General features: G+C 51.6%; 1 protein-coding gene across 1 annotated transcript in view; it reads right to left on the reverse strand.

Moving 5' to 3' along the window:
- The window catches only part of TECTA (tectorin alpha), a gene marked incomplete at its 3' end in the record, with an annotated part of 10,683 nt that extends 1,370 nt beyond the window's left edge, over positions 1-9,313 (reverse strand). The window contains exons 1-7 of the mRNA XM_008940576.1: positions 9,280-9,313; positions 7,673-7,806; positions 6,431-6,718; positions 3,690-3,827; positions 3,327-3,492; positions 559-971; positions 7-272 (exon numbers count right to left, since the gene is read on the reverse strand). Of these exons, the coding sequence (XP_008938824.1) occupies positions 7-272; positions 559-971; positions 3,327-3,492; positions 3,690-3,827; positions 6,431-6,718; positions 7,673-7,806; positions 9,280-9,313 (1,439 nt within the window). The remainder of the gene's footprint in view (positions 1-6; positions 273-558; positions 972-3,326; positions 3,493-3,689; positions 3,828-6,430; positions 6,719-7,672; positions 7,807-9,279) is intronic.
- Between the last annotated feature and the right edge of the window lie 8,079 nt (positions 9,314-17,392).

A 17,392-nucleotide genomic window follows, 5' to 3' on the forward strand; every position in this document is an offset into this window, starting at 1 on the left:
ACCCGCCAGCTCTCCCCCAGGTCTGGCACGGACACGGCCAGCCTCCCGTCCGAGCGGAGGATATCGTCCTCGGGGTCTTTGTTGTAATTCCCGCACAGGCCGCACGTGGAGTTGATGTACGAGCCCGGAACGGAGACCGAGGCGTAGTGCTGCCCGTCGTAGGTCACCAGCAGGCCAAAGTCAGTCTCCAGGGCCGTGGACAACCCGCTTTGATAGACTTTTATTGCGCCCAGTTCCAGAGAGATGGGTAGGGACACCACCAAGTCGTCCACCTGCGGGAACAACGTCAAACAACTGAGCCGGCACGTGAAGCAGCAGAGCCCTCGTGCTGAGACACAGACGGGAGCCATACAGCCCCACTACGGGGTCGTAGGGTTAGGGACATGCACAGAAGGACAGACACGGATAAGCCCAAGGCATTCCCCACCACGCCTGTTCCCCCAGGGACGCCTGGGGCCCACAAGCGCCATCCCACACTCTCCAGGCTGCCAACGTGGTCTCGCCGCCTCCTCAGAGAAGCCAGCTTGGCTAGATCTCCCCTTTCAGTGGGGCTCTTACCTTTGCTTTCCCAAAGCTGCCCTTGGGGAGGACGATCTTGTGTGAGTAGACCTCCACAAAAATATCCCTCAGCCAGGAGACGGAGGAGCCGCCTCGGTTCTCATTCTTGGCCTCCACGTTGAAGTAGGGCAGCTGGGAGCCTGGCCAGCACTGCCTGGTGAGGAGGTAGGAGCAGGAACCCTGGAAGTGAAAGAGGAAGCCGTCGAAGGTGTGGTAATGTGGATCTCCGAACACCACGCAGGTGCTGCTCTCCACCGGCACGCACTGGAAGAACTTGGTCTTCGGCTCGCACGCTTCAAAGGGGCCGCAAGCCACCTCCTGGCAGAAAATCTCATTGTTGAAGTCCAGGCAGCGGCACTTGGTGGTGCAGTTGGTATTGTCCCAGAAGATCTCCCCTTGACGGAGAAACTGCCCTAGAAAGACAGAAAGGGAAAAACCCACACTATGTCACTTCTCTCCACAGAGGCACACGCTCTAACTGCACCCCACCGGTCCTCAGAGGGGTCTGTTGACCCTACGATCGAGACCTGCTACTACAGGGCTTCTCGGCTGCTTTCTTTGGGCACACTCCCAGCAAGAGCCACTCAGCAAAGCCCTGCGATCACAAGCTTTGTTTTCAATGTACAGTACATCCCCCTCAAGTCCACTGGATGGTGTGAGGGCTCTCCATCCAGGACCGGTGCTGGGCAGGCTGGCTAACTTGAAGGCTATTTCTTCTGTTATTCCTTCCATTTTGGACACAGGCCACCCTTGTTCTGCTTCCATATCACAGGACACGAGATGCGTTCATGCGATTTTCTCAAAGGGGAAGGCCCCTGGTAAAGCTCACATCCTTTGGAGGCCATTTCCAGTGCTTGCTCCCTCCTTTGGCTTTGTTGCCATCTCCATAATTCCTCCATTCACGCAACCTGGCCGGCTGAAGAGCAGCTCCGTCGTCAGTGGCCCAGAAGCAATTCGCTCCCATTCAGAGAGCACTCATAGTAGTTATGAAACCAAAGAGCTGTTGATAAGTCACTTCCACACCATCCAGCAGCGGCGATGGGAAGCGATGAGTGATCTCACAGCAACAGACTGAGCAGACTCCTGACACGGCGGTGCTATAAAAGGAGGCAGGTTTGTCTGGCGAGAGACGTGAGAGGCAGAGAGAAGACAGGAGAACAAGGGTGGCAAACACCCGTGAGAGTTTCCCTCTCCTCCATCTGGGCATCTTTCACACTTCTCACACGCGTGGCTTCCTCTGTGTGCACTGCCTGAGTTTACCTCTCCTAACCTTTTTGTTCTCTTCCCTGCCTCCTACAAAAAAAGCCATTTTCTGCAACAAGCGACATCGCCTCTCAGCCAGACCCACTTGCAAAGGCTCCTGCTCCAGCTGTCCTGGTGTGGTGCATTTGGGTCGAGGAGTGCCATCGGTCCCCTCAACTCCAGCCCCTCATGCTGCAACCCCTCTCTTGGAGGGCAACCAGTGAAATGCAGATTCAGTGGTGGGATCTCCCCATGCTGCTCTTGCCACCTGCAAAGCCAAGACTGGTTTTCAGCACCTTTGCAAAGTCCAGCCTGCCTTCCTGGGGTCAAGCAGGTGGAACTGGCTGGAGTATTTGGACTTGAAACCTCTGCTGGGGCTACAAGAGCCTCGGAGTCTCACGGCCCATCTTCGGTACGGTCCAGGACATAGGTCACATGTTTCAGAGCAGTGGCAGCTTTAGTGTCCATCAGCAAGTGATGATGTTCTCATGCTAGAAAGACTCCCAGAGCACAAGTGGACATGCCTGACAGTTCTGTTTGTCAAATGGCAATGCAATAATCTCTCTGCAGCAGAGCCCCTGTGCAGTTGCTCTGTGCATCTATTAATCCCTCTATATTGCCATGGTGTTGGTGACACATGCACAGACACTGTAAATGGGGCAGGGACATGGCATTTGTCCTGCCTCAACAACCTGCTATTCCTCCAGCAGAAACAAGGGAAAAAGGACCACACCATCAGCTTTCCTACTCTGGGGGCAAGAGGAAATTGCCATCCCTGGGTCTTTCCCATTGCCACCATCAGAGTCACAGAAAAGAACCGAGATGACAGCTCGGTGGCATCATATTCCTGGCAAGACACCTGAGTCCCACCCACCCCTGACTTCCAGACAGGGTTCTGCTTCTAGGCTGCAGAAATGGAGGCTTGCAGCAACACCAGGCTGCTAAAATCCCAGGAAGGAAAACAACCTAGCACCAATGACACCTGTCTTTGCTGGTGGCTGAAAGCAACACCGAGAGTAGAGACGACTCCTAAGTATTTAAGGAGCCCTCTTGCTTTTTTTAGAGCTACCAAGTCAGGCCTCATCCAGACTGAGAATTTGCTGCAAATACTCCTTGCAGACGTTCATGAGCATGCTGATGTGCCCTCAGGAGAGGCAACACCATACATGACAAAGGGCAAACAATGGCTGAGGACAGTTTCTTCACACGTGCTGCAGAGGATGCTCTCCTGCCAAACAAGGCATGCCCACACTGACACGAATGACAAAATTCTGTCCTCTTTTCCAGGCCTTTTGCCAAGCGAGGACTTTGTGCTGCGTGCAGCAACCTGGAGATGTACACAGGACCTGAACCCCGCTCCCGTGTTTCTGTCCCTGCAGCTCGAGGGGATGCCTTGGCAAAAATGCAAATCCACAGCAGCTCAGAACAGTTGGACACCTCTCCACCAGCGTCCCCAAGAGCATTGTCTTTTGTCACACTGCACCCAAAAGCTTGAGGGAAAAAAAGTAACGTTCCTTCCCCCTTACCTCTCAGGCTGCAGCCATGGGCTGGATCTATTTCTCTGCCATCTATTTTGAAAGCCCAGCGCCCAGGGATGTTGACATTGGTCGTTTCTTCAATACTGACTATGTCTGGGGTTCTGGAGCCTGGCATGCTAAAGAAGTTGGTGATATTTCCACCATTGAAGCCAGCCTAAAACAGAGAGAGAGCCAATTTCATCACACATCTTTGCTAGCAGGAAGTGATGAGGTATTCCTGCACTTTTCTGTTCCCCACAATAACTCCTGAGCTTAAATTCTTTAGTTTTAAAGTCTCTTCTCAGTGATTTCAGTTCAGGTAGTTTGGATATGAGTGAAACAGAGATGGGAACCTGGAATTGAGAGCCTCACCTGAGCCATCACCCCTCCAAGGCCGGTCAGGGGGTCCCCTCCACTGGCTGTCCCCGTCGTCCAGCTGATTTCATGGTAGTTAAATATGGCAAAAGACGACACCCCGTCAGTGATCAGGACGGCTTGGAACGTGTTTACCTGTTGAAAACCACGAGCACATTCACAAGGTGAGACTTCCCTTCTCACACTGCTTGCCTGCCCTTCTACCACATCCATCTCTGGCCTGGGCAAGCTGCAGGAGCCTCGTGGGGAAGAGTGGCAGCAGCCCAACGGGGCTGAAATACACCCGCACTCGCTGCTGCAGCTCTGCCAGCTCCCAGCCCTGAGCCACCTCCACCCTGGAGGATGACAAGATTGTCTCCCATCCAGCTGTACACCAATAGGTGGCAGCAAGAGAATAAGCTCGTGGGGAAGAAACGCTGGGCAGGACTGGGGTTGTTTCGACTGGTTATCTTTCATTACCCTGTCTTAGCTTTATTCCTGGCCGTGTTATCTCATCCGCTTCCCTCCTGCACCCGTGTCCCACAACGCTGTTAACGGCGGATTACATCCAAGCCAGCCATGTGTATTATGCACTTTGCTAGGCTGCCAAATCCCCTCGCTACCTGCTCAACCCGCTGCTGGCCTTCTCCCTTTCAGCTGAAATGACTCTGCATTTCCAGCCCCGAAAACTCCAGACACGTTCACGCCGGTGCCGGCCCGGGCAAGCTCTGCCACGGCTGTGCAGAAAGAAGAGGCCTCTCCCCTTGAGAGGGGCAAATGAAGAGAGCTGAACAGCTCCACATTAACAACAGGTCCCGTGTGCTAAGGGACCCAGGGAAGGTGCCAGAACCGAGGGGCTGGGGGTCACTTTGCACCACACTCCCTTACAGCAAACCTGCTAGTTCAATTACTGGGGCTGGGGTGAGTATCAACACCTGAGGATTGAGGAGGGGACCCCAGGGCCACACTCACTATTCCCATGCCACAAAGGGTGTCACTCCCAAGGTGCATTAGGCTCCTGACATGAGAAAACTTGAAAACAGAGGCAAAGCAGCACGTACAAGCTGTCAGGGAGATGGAGAAGTGCGGGCAGAGCTGCCTCACGGCAGCTGCAAACAGCACAGTTCACACCAGGGCAAGTGGGAGAAGCGAGCTGATGGGGAGCCACCACTTGGACTCTTGTGTCCTTCCCCTGGGATTCTGCCTCCCATGGTGGGTTCCTCTTCGGTCCACCTTGGCACACCTGCACACCCTGTGTTTTCCCACCACCGTGAGATTAGAAGGCACTAACACATAGAGACAACACGACTCTGACAGCACAACAAAAGCTCTTCAGTGGAGCAACAAACCCTGCTCCAGTCAGGTGCCTTTCGGAGGGTGGTGGGAGCCTTAGGATGGCTGGCACTCCTCGTTAGAAACAGGTACACAAACAGAAACACTCCCCTGTTCATTGCTCACAGCACTCCAGCCATCTAACAAGGCTCTCAAAAGCTGAGCCCGTTCCCTCGGGTGTCCCCCAGAGGCAGCGACTGCAGCGTCCCCGAGGTCACGTTTGCAAAATTGTTTTCTGTGGCTTCTCTGCAATGCAATGAATTTCCTGCTTAAGTTGTACCCTGCTATTCCATGTGCCAACCCAGAGCCCTGGCTGCTGCTGAACGGGAAAGCTGCTCTAAAACAAAATAAATTGCATTGTGTTGCAAATGTAATTCTTCAGGCAATACATGAATCTCTATATTGCTTGCTGTCTGCAAATATATATATATATATATATGTTGGGCTTTTTTTCTGAAAGTGCTGTCAGGACTGGCAAAAAATATGCATTAAACCTCGAGCCTCTCTAACAAATGGAGAAGGGCAGAACTGTTTATCAGAGCCAAGTCCTCGAGACAGAAGCAGCCAGCTTTTGGCACTCACAGTGCAGAGGCTATATCCTAAACAACCCTTTCCCCAAACGACAGCAGGGATCCCTCGCTCGCTATCTGCGCCCCAAACTTCCGCACAGGCCCTACCGGCAACACCCCACTGGTCTGGCACAGACCTCCTGGCATCAGCTGTGGTCACAGCTCACAGAGTAACCAGATATTTAAAAGCTGTTCACACCCTGAAAAATATCACACTGCTGTCCCCAAACTCTGAGATACGACTCGCACGTTTATGGCAGTGTGACAGAGCTACCACAGCTCCTAACGTGACTCTCTGGTCAGGCTGGATCAGCCTCCCCACGCAGACAGGTGAGTTGTCATCCCAAAAATGCTGTCACTAGTCCCTTTGGTTTTCTCCTTCCTAGCTCAGTGTCCACACACAATTTCAGAGCAGCCAAAACTTGGGCTCCTTTAAAAAGGCCTTTCTTCCGAGGTCCCTGCAGCCCCCTGCAGGAACAGCTCTGTTTTATCACTCTGCAAGCACGGGCAAAGTGAAGGTCTTGTGTCACAGCAGAAAAAAAGACATGTGCAATTGTACCTAACAAAACATAACTGGACTATAACCAAGCTGAGAACTCCTAACTGGTGTCAGAGCCTTGTTTAGACACAGTGCCTACAAACACTGAAGAGGAGATCTGAGAGCAGGGAGGGAGACTTGTACAGGCTCCCACGAGAACACAAGGACCACTCCAGCCCAAACTGGAACTCCTCCAGCCCAAAGGAGCGGCTACACAGAGCAACTCCATTCTATGCACAAAGGCCAGGACAGTTGTACAGATCTACAGACACACTCAACCATCACAAACACCCATCCAGCAGCACAGCTTGATCTCTTACCGGAGTTGTGCTGCTTCCACCATAGAAAGTGACCTCCTCCCAGGTGACAATGAAGATCCAGATGGCAGAGAAAGAGGACATGTCCTTGAAGTGCTTGCGGATGTCTTTGGAAGCTCTCCTCAGCAGCTCGGGGTCCGTGCTCTCCCTGTAGTAGATTTCTCCCCGGATGCCATTGTGCACGTCAGCCCAGAAGGGCGCGACGAAGGCCCGGCCGTCCGTCAGGGGGAAAGCTTCTGGGGTGAACTGGCTGACCAGAGAGTTGAAGGAGATCACGCCGTTGTTGTTGACCTGCACAAAGAGACTCCCTTTCGTTGGAACGAGCCTCCACGGGGAGCACAAAGCTGCTGCTTTGTCAGAAAATGCATGGGGAAAGGCAGGAGGTGTTTTATAATCATGACAGCCAGTGAGCCAGGGAGTCAACTTCTTCCTACTAGTGGTAGCCAAAGGCAGGAAGCCCCAAGTGGCACAAACTCCTGAAAAGGCTGCAAAACAGGGCTCCTGCAGGCTAATGCAGCAGAAGCACCCAGAATGGCTCAGCTTGGGGTCTTACTGAGCCTTGCGAGGGCAGCTCTGCAGCACTGAGACCTGGCTGTATGACATGGGGGGCTGCATGGCACAAGGGCTCCTGGGAAAAAGAGCTAAGCATGGAGCCTGCTGCCTTCAAGAGCAGCGTGACACATGGTGCCACAAGCAGCTTCCCCAGAGGATGCTCTCCAAAAACAACAAGTGGCCTTGCAGCGCTGCATGCTGACCTCTCCCACCTCACCCAAGGGTCTGAAACCCCCTTGAGCTGGTCAGGCAGGGGAACAAATGAGTCTTTGCCTCAGTTTGAACCCACAGGGCTGGCAGGTTTGTGTCCCACTTTGGACTGGGCATACCCACAGAGACCAGCTTGTCCAAAGCATTGTCCTTTTCTTTCCCTGCTATGGGTCTCTACATGTTCTTGTTTCTTGTCATGCAACAGGAATAATGTTCCCTGTGTCAAGGCCTTAGCTTGGCTGTACCATTTAAACACCTACAAAAAAAATTTATTGCCTTTTATATTCCTTCCCCATGAACATTAGCCCATTAAATATACCTTTGACTTCCTTAATCATAAAACCTATCAGTTCATGAAATCTAAGAACTTGTCAGGTAGGTGCTAATAAATCTTCCAGTTCCTGATGAAGGGGAAAGCACGTTTAAAATGCAGCTGCTAATGGCAAGGAAAAGAATAAAGGGAAGATCTGCTTCCCCACTTACGTAAATGCTTCTGTATGGGGTGCCAAAAAAGATGAATGGGACAGAGATCTTGATCTCGGGAGAGCTTCCATCATCAACTTTGGGTGTTTTTGTGTCGTTCTGCCAGAACGGATACAGACTTGCCATGGTGCGAGCTGGAAGGAGAGGGAGAAGAGAGTCCTTATGGCAATGTCAGGACTGGTTCTGACTCCAGAGGCCACGGTGGGGGCCCCAGGGTTGTCCATCCTCGAGTGCACTGTGCCTGGCACTCGAGGCAGCAGCCTAACAGTGACCAGCCCAACTGGCACTTGGCCACCATGCATATTCTGCATTGCAGCTGCTGAGGAAAACACCCAAATCCAGCATCTCCAGTGCCCAAAGAGTTGTCTCTCCTCTCTCTACATTGTTCTGTTAAACTGCCCTTATCTCAACCCCCCCAGGTGCTTTGTTTTCTCTTCCTCCAGATTCTCCCAACACATGGCAGGGGAGGTTAAACCACCACACTGGCAAAATCAGGTTTCCTGCTAAAAGGCACTGCCAGCAAGAGTCATTGTCTCTCCTGAAAATACTTCAGAGGATGGTTTTGATGAGAATCAATACAAGCCTGACACTTTCTACTAGGCTAAAATCCATCGGCTTGAGTCACAAGTGGGCACTTCTGGCCCCAGGGCACGAGTCCCATTCCAGCCCCTGACAGATCTCTGCTGTCATCTCATGTCCTTTCTTCCAGTTATCTAGTGGTGGGGCTCCTCACAGAGCAAATGGGTATTTTGCTGGGTTTTCTTCCCCCCTCCTCCCCTCTTTGCAGTAGCAAAGCAGTGCCCCATCCTTATGACATTCAGTCTTGGCTGACATGAGCTACATGGCTCTGAACAATTCCAGTTCTGCTCATCTGCACTCAGGACATACTTCTATTTGTCCACAAGACTAGTGAGTTTCAACACCACAGAAAAATCACAGCTCCGAGGGGGTCCCTGGCTGCCAGCTGGTCTCACCTCCCACCCAAAGCAGTGCTGACCCCATGGTCAGAGCTGGTTGCTCAGCACCTCATCTAGCCCAGATGTGAGCAAAACAAAATGCACCCTGAGAAAGGGGGTGTTAGCAAAAGGAGAGGCTTCCTGCTGTGAGCCTGCCACAGGCACCTCCCAGTCTGCTGTCAGATGTCCCCTTCAGGCACCCCAGGGGAACCTCATGACCAGCACACCGTGTTGTTTTCTACAGCTTATCCAGTTTGCCCTTCACTGGACATAGCTTGGTCGGCCTGCTCAGCAGCCCTAACACCAGACATTTTTCAAACTCCTTTTTTGTAGCAGTCCTGCTTCATAGCAGCTGGCCAGCCCATTGCAACCCATGGAAATGACACACACAGAGGCACAGAAGCCCTGCATGCACACACATGTAAAATGCTCAACAAGCTCAACATCTTCTGTGGCCTGTATATGGTGCTGGCTTTGCCAGCTTCATATTCAGTGCAGCACACCCACCAAGCTGCACCCACCTCCCTGCTTCACACTCACCCTTAAAATGGACAGTCCCTCCCCCTGGGAAGCACTAAGTTTACCCCAGTTGCCCCAAGGTGAGCAGCTGATGAGCATTGGCCTCCCAGCCCCCGAGCAGGAGACACTCACCTCTCTGCTGCACACCTATCACCAGCAGGGCCATCCAGGTTCCCAGAAACGATCGCTTGTTCATCCTGCAGGGAGGAAGGAAAGGTGGACATGCATCACAGGGGTAGGAAAGCACATCCTCGAGCAACCCCCGGGTGATGCTGAGCACCAAAGCCACTCGAATGCTGCCAACGTGCAGACATTTCAGTGCCAGAGCTCTCCCACCCACCAGGCAGACCCCAAACGCCTGCTCATTAAGCGGTGTAATGAGACCTCCATGGTGGAAACAGCAAATCACCCTGCAGGTATTGTCCCAGTGAGCCCACAGCCACACAGAGGAGCTGCTGCTCATTTCACACAGCGTTTGGAAGCTGTCAATAGCCCCAGCTCTCCGTGGGCCATCTATCCTCCAGACAGTTCCAGAGCGATTCCTCCCTGATCCGCTTAGTGCCAGGCTGGATGCTGCTGCCTTCCAGGGGAACACGGGCTGGTGCAGAGCTCCAGTGTGCTCTCAGAGTTAAGGGGCTTCAGACAACGGCCTGGGCTAATCCTTCCTGCTGGCTGCTAACACAACGATCACTTACTGGTTTTGATGAGCGTGGAGGAAGCACAAACATTTACACAGCTGGCAGCTCCTCGCTGTACAGGAATCAATGAGAGAGAAGGAGGCACAAGGATGGGAAAATGAAAGCGAAATCCTGTGCCAGCTTTAATTCCTTCTGTGCCTAATGCAATTTGTTACTCGTTATGGATCCAATAGAAAATATTGGTAAAACACCTGCTCGGATTTCTTCGCCCATCGTTTCCTTTCATTACACCCAGGCACAGTTCATGTAGAGCTCCCAAGAGCGTGCCCGTGGGAAAAGTCAGCTTCAGACACAAAACATACCCAATATACCCACACACTACAATGCTGTTCAGTTCCAACACCAGCCTCTACCTGCTCAGCTTCATCCACCCCATGAATTTCAGTCGTATGGACACACTGGCTACAAATCCCAGCACCTCTTTATGTTCTCCCTATAAACCTGGTCCTACAGTGTATGGGGATCAACAGCTCCAGCTCCTAAGTGTACCCCCAGGCACACATCACACACAGCGTGGACTGTAGCGAGGAACATGCTATCCCACGAGCTACCCCAGCTGTGTGTCTATCCCACATCTCTCCCACTTGAATCCTATTACCAGGAGCTTCAGGAAGCATGAAACACAGCGGAAAGAAAGTTCCTCCCTGCTCCTCAGCGTGCCACTCGCATCAACCCTGGCCACAGGGCTTCCAGCAACCGCCTTCTGCTTTCCACAACAACTCCTTCCACCGAGGGCAAGTTTTACCACACTCCCCATCTCAGGAAGATGAAAGGAGAATGACAGAGTTTTATATAAACTGTAAATCTGAGTCACTGCAGATTCACTAGCAGAAACCAGGCAGACAATGACTACTGGAGACTGTGGCAGTCCAAGAACACGAGCGAGCCCGGCTGCGCTTGGGAAGCGTGGCAGACAATAAAGAATATGTCACAATCCAAAATATAATATTTTTCAGTAAGGAAAAGAAATATCACCAACCTGTTTTGTAGACTAGAGAGGCAGTCAGGTCTGAAATTTTAGACCACTGGTGGGAGAGCAGGGAGAAATCCTATGTCAATGGAGAATGCATGCCGGTCCTCCTTTGCCAATTATTGCTGATGACTGAAACGATGTCTCAGTCCCCTCGCTCTTGCAATTGAAAAGTCCCTTCAATGCTGTTCCAGGGCTGGAGGAGTGTTGAGTTGCAATCGCAACTGTTGCCTCTGTTGATAACCAGCAAGCTAATCTGGAGATCAGATTCTGGCCTGGAGAAGGAGAGAAGCCTCTTTCTTCCCCAAAAGCTCACCCCCTTCAGGTGGATTCAGATGGAAATGTCAGCGAGCCGCAGCTGGGCTTGTGGCTGGGCAGCTCAGCATTGCTTTTTGCTGAAGGAAAGGAAAAAAAAAGAAACCTCCAAAGAATTGAGCCCCTTCCTCCTTTGTCTAAGTGAAAAAAAAAGCCCATCTATATAATGTTACAGGATTAGCATTAGACAGTGCGAGGCTTAAAGCTCTCTTCAAACGCAGTGCCCCGAAGTTTCAATGGAGTCACTTTTCCATCCAAGTCTTGCTTTGCTTTCTGTAACACAACTTCCTTCTGCTTTTACAGGTGAAGGAGGAAAGGCTTACCTGTTGCAGCGTGCTTTATCCGACCCACCAGTGGAGATTCCAGCGCCGATCCTGCTCCCATCCACTCTGGAAGGACTGACTGCTGTTTTTAGCCAAGCCAGTGAGGAGTTTCAGTGCTGTGAGCATTATTACCCTTCTTGCTCATACAACCTGCAGTTTTCACAGGGATCTTCCCTGCCTGTGCTTGGGCTGCCAGATAGAAAACTTTTCTGAGGGCCAAAATCATGGGCTGTGGGTGTAGCCGAGGTGAGGATTTGTCCGTACACGCTTGAAGGATGGGGAGACACTGGGCTGGTGCCCTGGTCCTCCATGCCCCAGAGCCACCTGAGCTCAGCAGCCACAAAGGACACTTGTGGCTCCCTGGTGCTCTGTGGCAGCTGCTGCTTGGTGATGCCAAGTGGCTTGGGGATGCCCAGCTTGGTGGTGCTGCTGGGCTGGCTCCCACACGCCCGTGCTGATGGTGTGTGGGACACCCACTAGCCCCACAGAGCAGTACCTGCCAAAGGTTTGAGGGTGTAAGCCTCAAACTGCCTTATGCAGACCAAAGCTCTTCATCTGAGCCCAACCGGTAGCCCGAAAGAAGATCTCTGGTTTAATTTAATCCCCATCAATGTCAGATGAGAGAAGGAGAGGAGAAGAGTGGCCAGAGGGTGAAGGAAGCAGTGGGCAGAGCCCAGTTAGGAGAGCTGACCTCACAGCTTGCGCTGAGGCTCAGTTAAGACAGGCAGTGCTCCAACCCCTCTCGTGGGAAATGGCCATTTTCTCATGGACAAAACTGCCCAGACCAGGCAGAGGAAGGATTTCCCTTCTGACTTTTTGGGTGGGGACCTTCTATTACCTGTTCTCCCTGCTAGGAGGTGGGTATTCCTCCTGGGCTCCCCATACGCCTGCTCCCCGTGCTTCACCAGGAATGGAGAGGGGACAGGAACCCCAGCAGCCAAACAAGAAGCAGCTAAAAGCACAGACATTTTTTTCTTCCCAGGACCCTGCGTGCTCATAGACATGTGTTTAGTCACTTGGCTCCTGATGTGCTGTATCTTACCCCAGCAGCTCCTTTCAGTGCATCAGGGCACCAGGCAGTACATTCCCTCTGCAGCAAATCCCCGAGTTTGCTTTCTCTTTATCCTCCAAGCATGGCCTTGCTAGCAGGAAGCTTGCTTTTTCTTTTTTAACATTTATTTTTTCCCTTTTCTAAACCAGCAACTACAATAGGAGGGCAGGGGGCTTATAAAGCACTGACTCATGTTCCAGGGGCAGACTTCCAGCCTGTCTCTCTGTGTACCCTGGCTCTTCTTTGCTCTCCCATACAAATTTTACACGTTACCAGCCACAGGAAAATCAATGGACTCTTCTCATTTTGCTTTGTAACACAGAGAAAACTGTTGAAAATAGGTTTCCCTCTGCTCCTTTGTCAGTTTAATATTCTGGTCCTGTTTGTCCTGGGCGAGTCTGCGCTGATGAAGTTTGATTAGGTTTCACTGTCTCTTTGGGGAAAACTTTGTCTTCTAGGCTATTTTCTGTTGGACAAGGATGCTTCCATCATGCAGTGCTGAGCACATAGGAGCTGAACAACCAACTCCTTTTCTTTTCTCTTTTCTTCTAGCAGAAAACTTCCCGTGCTTGACCTCAGGAAAAAACACAGTAAAAGATAAAGCAAGAGGTCTCCTGCTTGACCTCAGCAGAGCAACCACAGGAGCAGCTTGTTGCAATCCCATTTGAAGGGAGCTGGCCCAGCCTGTGGAAGACACCCAGGTGGGGGTTTGCCCAGGAGCTGCATCCCATCCGGAGGGGCATCTCCTTCCTCCTGCCTCTCTGCAGGGTCATTCAGTGCAGGCCAGCATGGGCTAAGCCCATGACTTCTGCTTCAGTGGGCCACACTGCCCTCCCCATCAGCAACAAGAAGTATTTCCACTAGAGTGAAATCCATTTGAACCCCAAGGCCAGTCCTGCTGAGGGCATGGAGCAGGTAACAGAGTGAGCTCGAGCCTCGTTCCCCACCTGGAAGTGGAGACGAGTCACCACCACAGAGAAATACAGCCCAGAAGACAACTAGGTCTTCCAGCATTGTGACTTCTCCTTCCCACAAGTGGCACCTCACACAAGTGGGGTGGCCGTGCCCGAGCTCACCAGGCAGAGAGCTGGCAGGAACAGCCAGCAGAACAAAAAAAACCCCCAGCAGCTTTCCCTCTCCCAGTGGGCGAGATGGAGGGTCATGTTTGGCTTCAGGGATTACAAAAGCACAAAACTCTGGACGCTTTGGTTTTTTTGTGTAAAAACTTACATAAGTTTATTGAACTGATCCAAACCAATTACCTACTTGGCCTGAATTCCACTGCTAAGTCTGCGAGCAAACCAAAAGGCAAGTTGTGGGAGCGGGTGGTATGTTCCCCACGAGAAAAACCAGAATAAAAAACGAGATGGACTTCCAGTTCTCCCTTTTTCTTTAAAATTACATATGGATGCATGATTAATAGGGAGCAAGAATAGACCCCTCATGTTTAAATTATATTTGAAGTTTCCAGTAACTGCAGGAAAGCAATCACAGAGGCAAAGGCCTGAGATGGCTGCAGCCCCTCTAACGTCGCCCTGGGGAAGGTGGCTCTCTACTGCCTTTGGAAGTGCCACGTTGAAATGAGGGAGGCACAGCTGCCAGGAACACACATTTTAGCCTCTGGGCCGCTTTCAGCACCTCGTTTGCATTTCCAAACCCTCACAGAACCCACAGAATCTCATTTCCAAGGAAAACCAGCCATGGGGCAGAGCTGCCACCTCGCCTTCCTCACATTACAGACCCCAGAGGGTGAGGGCACACCGAGAGCCTCTCCCCAGAAGCAACGAGCACCATTAGGCACAGTTCCCCTGAGCTGCTCCACGCTCTGACCTGCAACCAGCAGGCACCCAGCTCCCCAGGGAAGGGGTCACAGATCCCACCCCGGGTGCAGAGGCCGGTCGCTACGCCGCGCGTATTCCCAGCATCGCCCGGCGAGCGACCCCCCTGGAACATCTGCTCAGAACATGGATATTCAGGAGGAACACATCCAAAACCACAACAGCACAGCACATACGCTCAGCACGGAGAGCTGTGCGACGCTTTGGTATATAGCTGTCACCCAATTCCTCCTGAACCAGGTGCTTTGCCTGCCACGCAGGCTGCCCGTGGCAGACTGTTCCGCATCAGGCAGCACGAACAACACAACAGCCCCTGCCAAAAGCAGCCCTCGGATAGAAGGACACAAAAGCCAGAGAAACCTGCAACTCTATTTTGTTTCCTCCAAGGAACGCCACAGAGCCAGGGAGCTTTTGCTCAGGGCAGTCTCTGCTGACAGCACTCTGCCACAGCCCCTCGTGCCATCGCACCGATTTACATCAGCCTGCTCGTCCTCCTCAGGACCCTCCTGGAATCTCCACACCCACAGTTGGCCCCAAACCCCCTCTGTCCCCAAGACAAGGTCCCCTGTTAAGCAGCAACATGGCACACGTACAAGGCCCTTTCCCAAGAAGCATTACAGAAGGAAAGCAAGCCACCCTGGGGTATTTTTGTGCATGGGTTGCACACTATTTGGCCCTCCTTTTCAAAGCCAGTTATCTGGATGTGTAAACTATCCCCAGGCTTTGGTCACAACTCTCTCTCCTTGGAAGCCAATGAAGAACTTTGGTTTCCACCCCACAAGTGCTCAGCTAGCTGTGCAGAAGGTGAACAGCTCGAGAACATCATCCAGAAACAACCTTCCCCAAACAAAGCGCCAAGGTGGTGGCACTTGTGTTGTTTCTACTGCTGACCTGAGCAGACCAGGGTCTGGCTGTTGGCACTGCACCCCCAGCAGCTGCCTGGGATGCAGCAGGCCTTCTCTTTTTCCATCTTCCAGTTGCCACCCAGTCTGCCACCAATAAAAGCATGATTTACTGACAGCTCGAGCTGGCAGGGCGACAGCACTGCTCCCTCCACACACAGAGCAGCTTCTCCTGGGCCAACATGAAAAGCACATACTTGGGTCTTCTTTAACATCCCATTCAATTCTTTAATGGTCTTTGTTTAGTTCCTTCTCTGAAACTGAGACATTTGCTTGTGCTGGAGTCAGTCAGTGGTTACAGCATCTAATAGCAGTGCCAGTGCTGTAAATACAGCCACACAGGCAATCACTGCTCTGTGGAATGAGGCCAGAGACACTTTTGCATCCCCTTCCCTCTGACACTGCAGCGACTGAGGGATAACCCACCTAAACTGGACGTCCAAGGGAGAAATAGGCTTCTAATATTAAACAACCCTATCTTCATAAAACTTTGCTTTATAACAAAATATCTTATTAAACACACCTTCCCTATGCGTGTGTACGTATTCTATCATACACAAGTGTTGGCTTAAGAGTTCTGCTATAAGGCAGCGAAGGCCTTTCTCTGCCCAAATGGAAAATACATCTTCAGTAAAGCTCTAGCTTATAAAAGCATCATTTTATGTCACACTGCCACCATCTCCCTGCTCGTTTGCCTCACAGGTACCATGGCTCTGCAGCCTCTATGCTACCGAAGGCAAGTCTGGCTCCCTGCTCTATGGCTCATCTCAGCAGGGCCACGACGTTGACATTTTTGGCAGGGGGATGAGGCACAGATATCTATCTTGTCTAAAATCTTTCCCTTTTAATTTTACTGATTCCTCTGGATGCAGAACTACTCCCCTCCAAACAGTCCCTACATCCTGAACCTGAAGACTATGAGATATAATACTTCATCCCCTACCCCACCCCCATGAGCTAGGTAAAATAGAAATACACAACTCCAAGAATATAAAAGGAGCTTGGTGATGTGAACAAAAGCATCACGGGAAAGAAAGTGCATGTGGGGATGAGGGAGAAGTTCAAAATTAAGGTCAGAAGTGCACGTGTAACTAGAGCCCTCACTGCACAGCTTCGAAAACTTTTAGGCAGCTGCTTCTAACTAATCTGAAAAGTCTTCACCTTGTCAGGGGGGCAGAGAAACAAGGGAGGACACAGGAAAACAAAATAAGAGATCAAGGAAGGAGGATTTCATTGCACAAGAAAGGGAAATCTGCTCTGCAGAAGAAAAAGGGCTAATTCAAGCAGCAGCACACCATGCCTACAAGGTGCGTGTGGAGGGAAACCAATACATAGAGAGAAAACCTGCTTTACAAATAAACGTGAGTCTAGTTGCTAGCATCTGATCTGAGCCAACACATTCTCCTGGTTTGGACCCTAAGCAGGGACCCCACAGCCCGGGGCCCCCAGGCAAAGTGCAACAGCAACGAACAGAAACTTCAGCTTCTCTCTTGCTCTCTGCCAGGAAAGCAATTTCAGCCGTTCCACCTCCAGCACAAACCCATCCGGGGTTAAGTGCATGCTGAAGGATCAACTCAGCACCCTGGGGATGAATCAGGGCCAAGAGGGGAATCTGCTCTTCAGCCCCTTCTGACCTCTTATTCTAAAAGCCCTTCCAACACAACTCCCACCCACTGCTGTCCACATAAGGGTCCCTTGGCCTCCAGGCTGCCGGTGCAGACACTGGGTGAGAGAGTTCCAGAAACCAGAACAGGACTGTGGATCTACAGCACGTGTTTTGAAAAGAAATGGTCTCTTTCTAGCAAGGTCTCTCTCTCTCCCCCCCATTTTGTGCACTCATACAAACCAAACCAGTGGAGTGAAGTGGATGCACGAAGTACCTGAGCTCTGAATCAAGCAGAACACTATTTGAGATCTTTTCAGTGAACTCAAGCGTGACAAAAGGTCGAGACAGCACCCAACTGCAAAAACAAAAAATAACAGTTCAGCAAGCTCAAACCACAGCTGGATAGCAAGGCCAAAGGGTGCTCTGGTGGAGCCAAATCCCCAAAACTCACAAAAGGATTTTAAAAGGGTCAAATTCTGCACCGAGATCTCTTCTGCCTGACAGACCCTAACGTTCTTCAGCGTGAACAAGCCACCGTTCAT

The sequence above is a fragment of the Merops nubicus genome, unplaced genomic scaffold (assembly GCF_000691845.1).
Source record: "Merops nubicus isolate BGI_N331 unplaced genomic scaffold, ASM69184v1 scaffold27335, whole genome shotgun sequence".
NCBI classification, from domain to species: domain Eukaryota; kingdom Metazoa; phylum Chordata; class Aves; order Coraciiformes; family Meropidae; genus Merops; species Merops nubicus.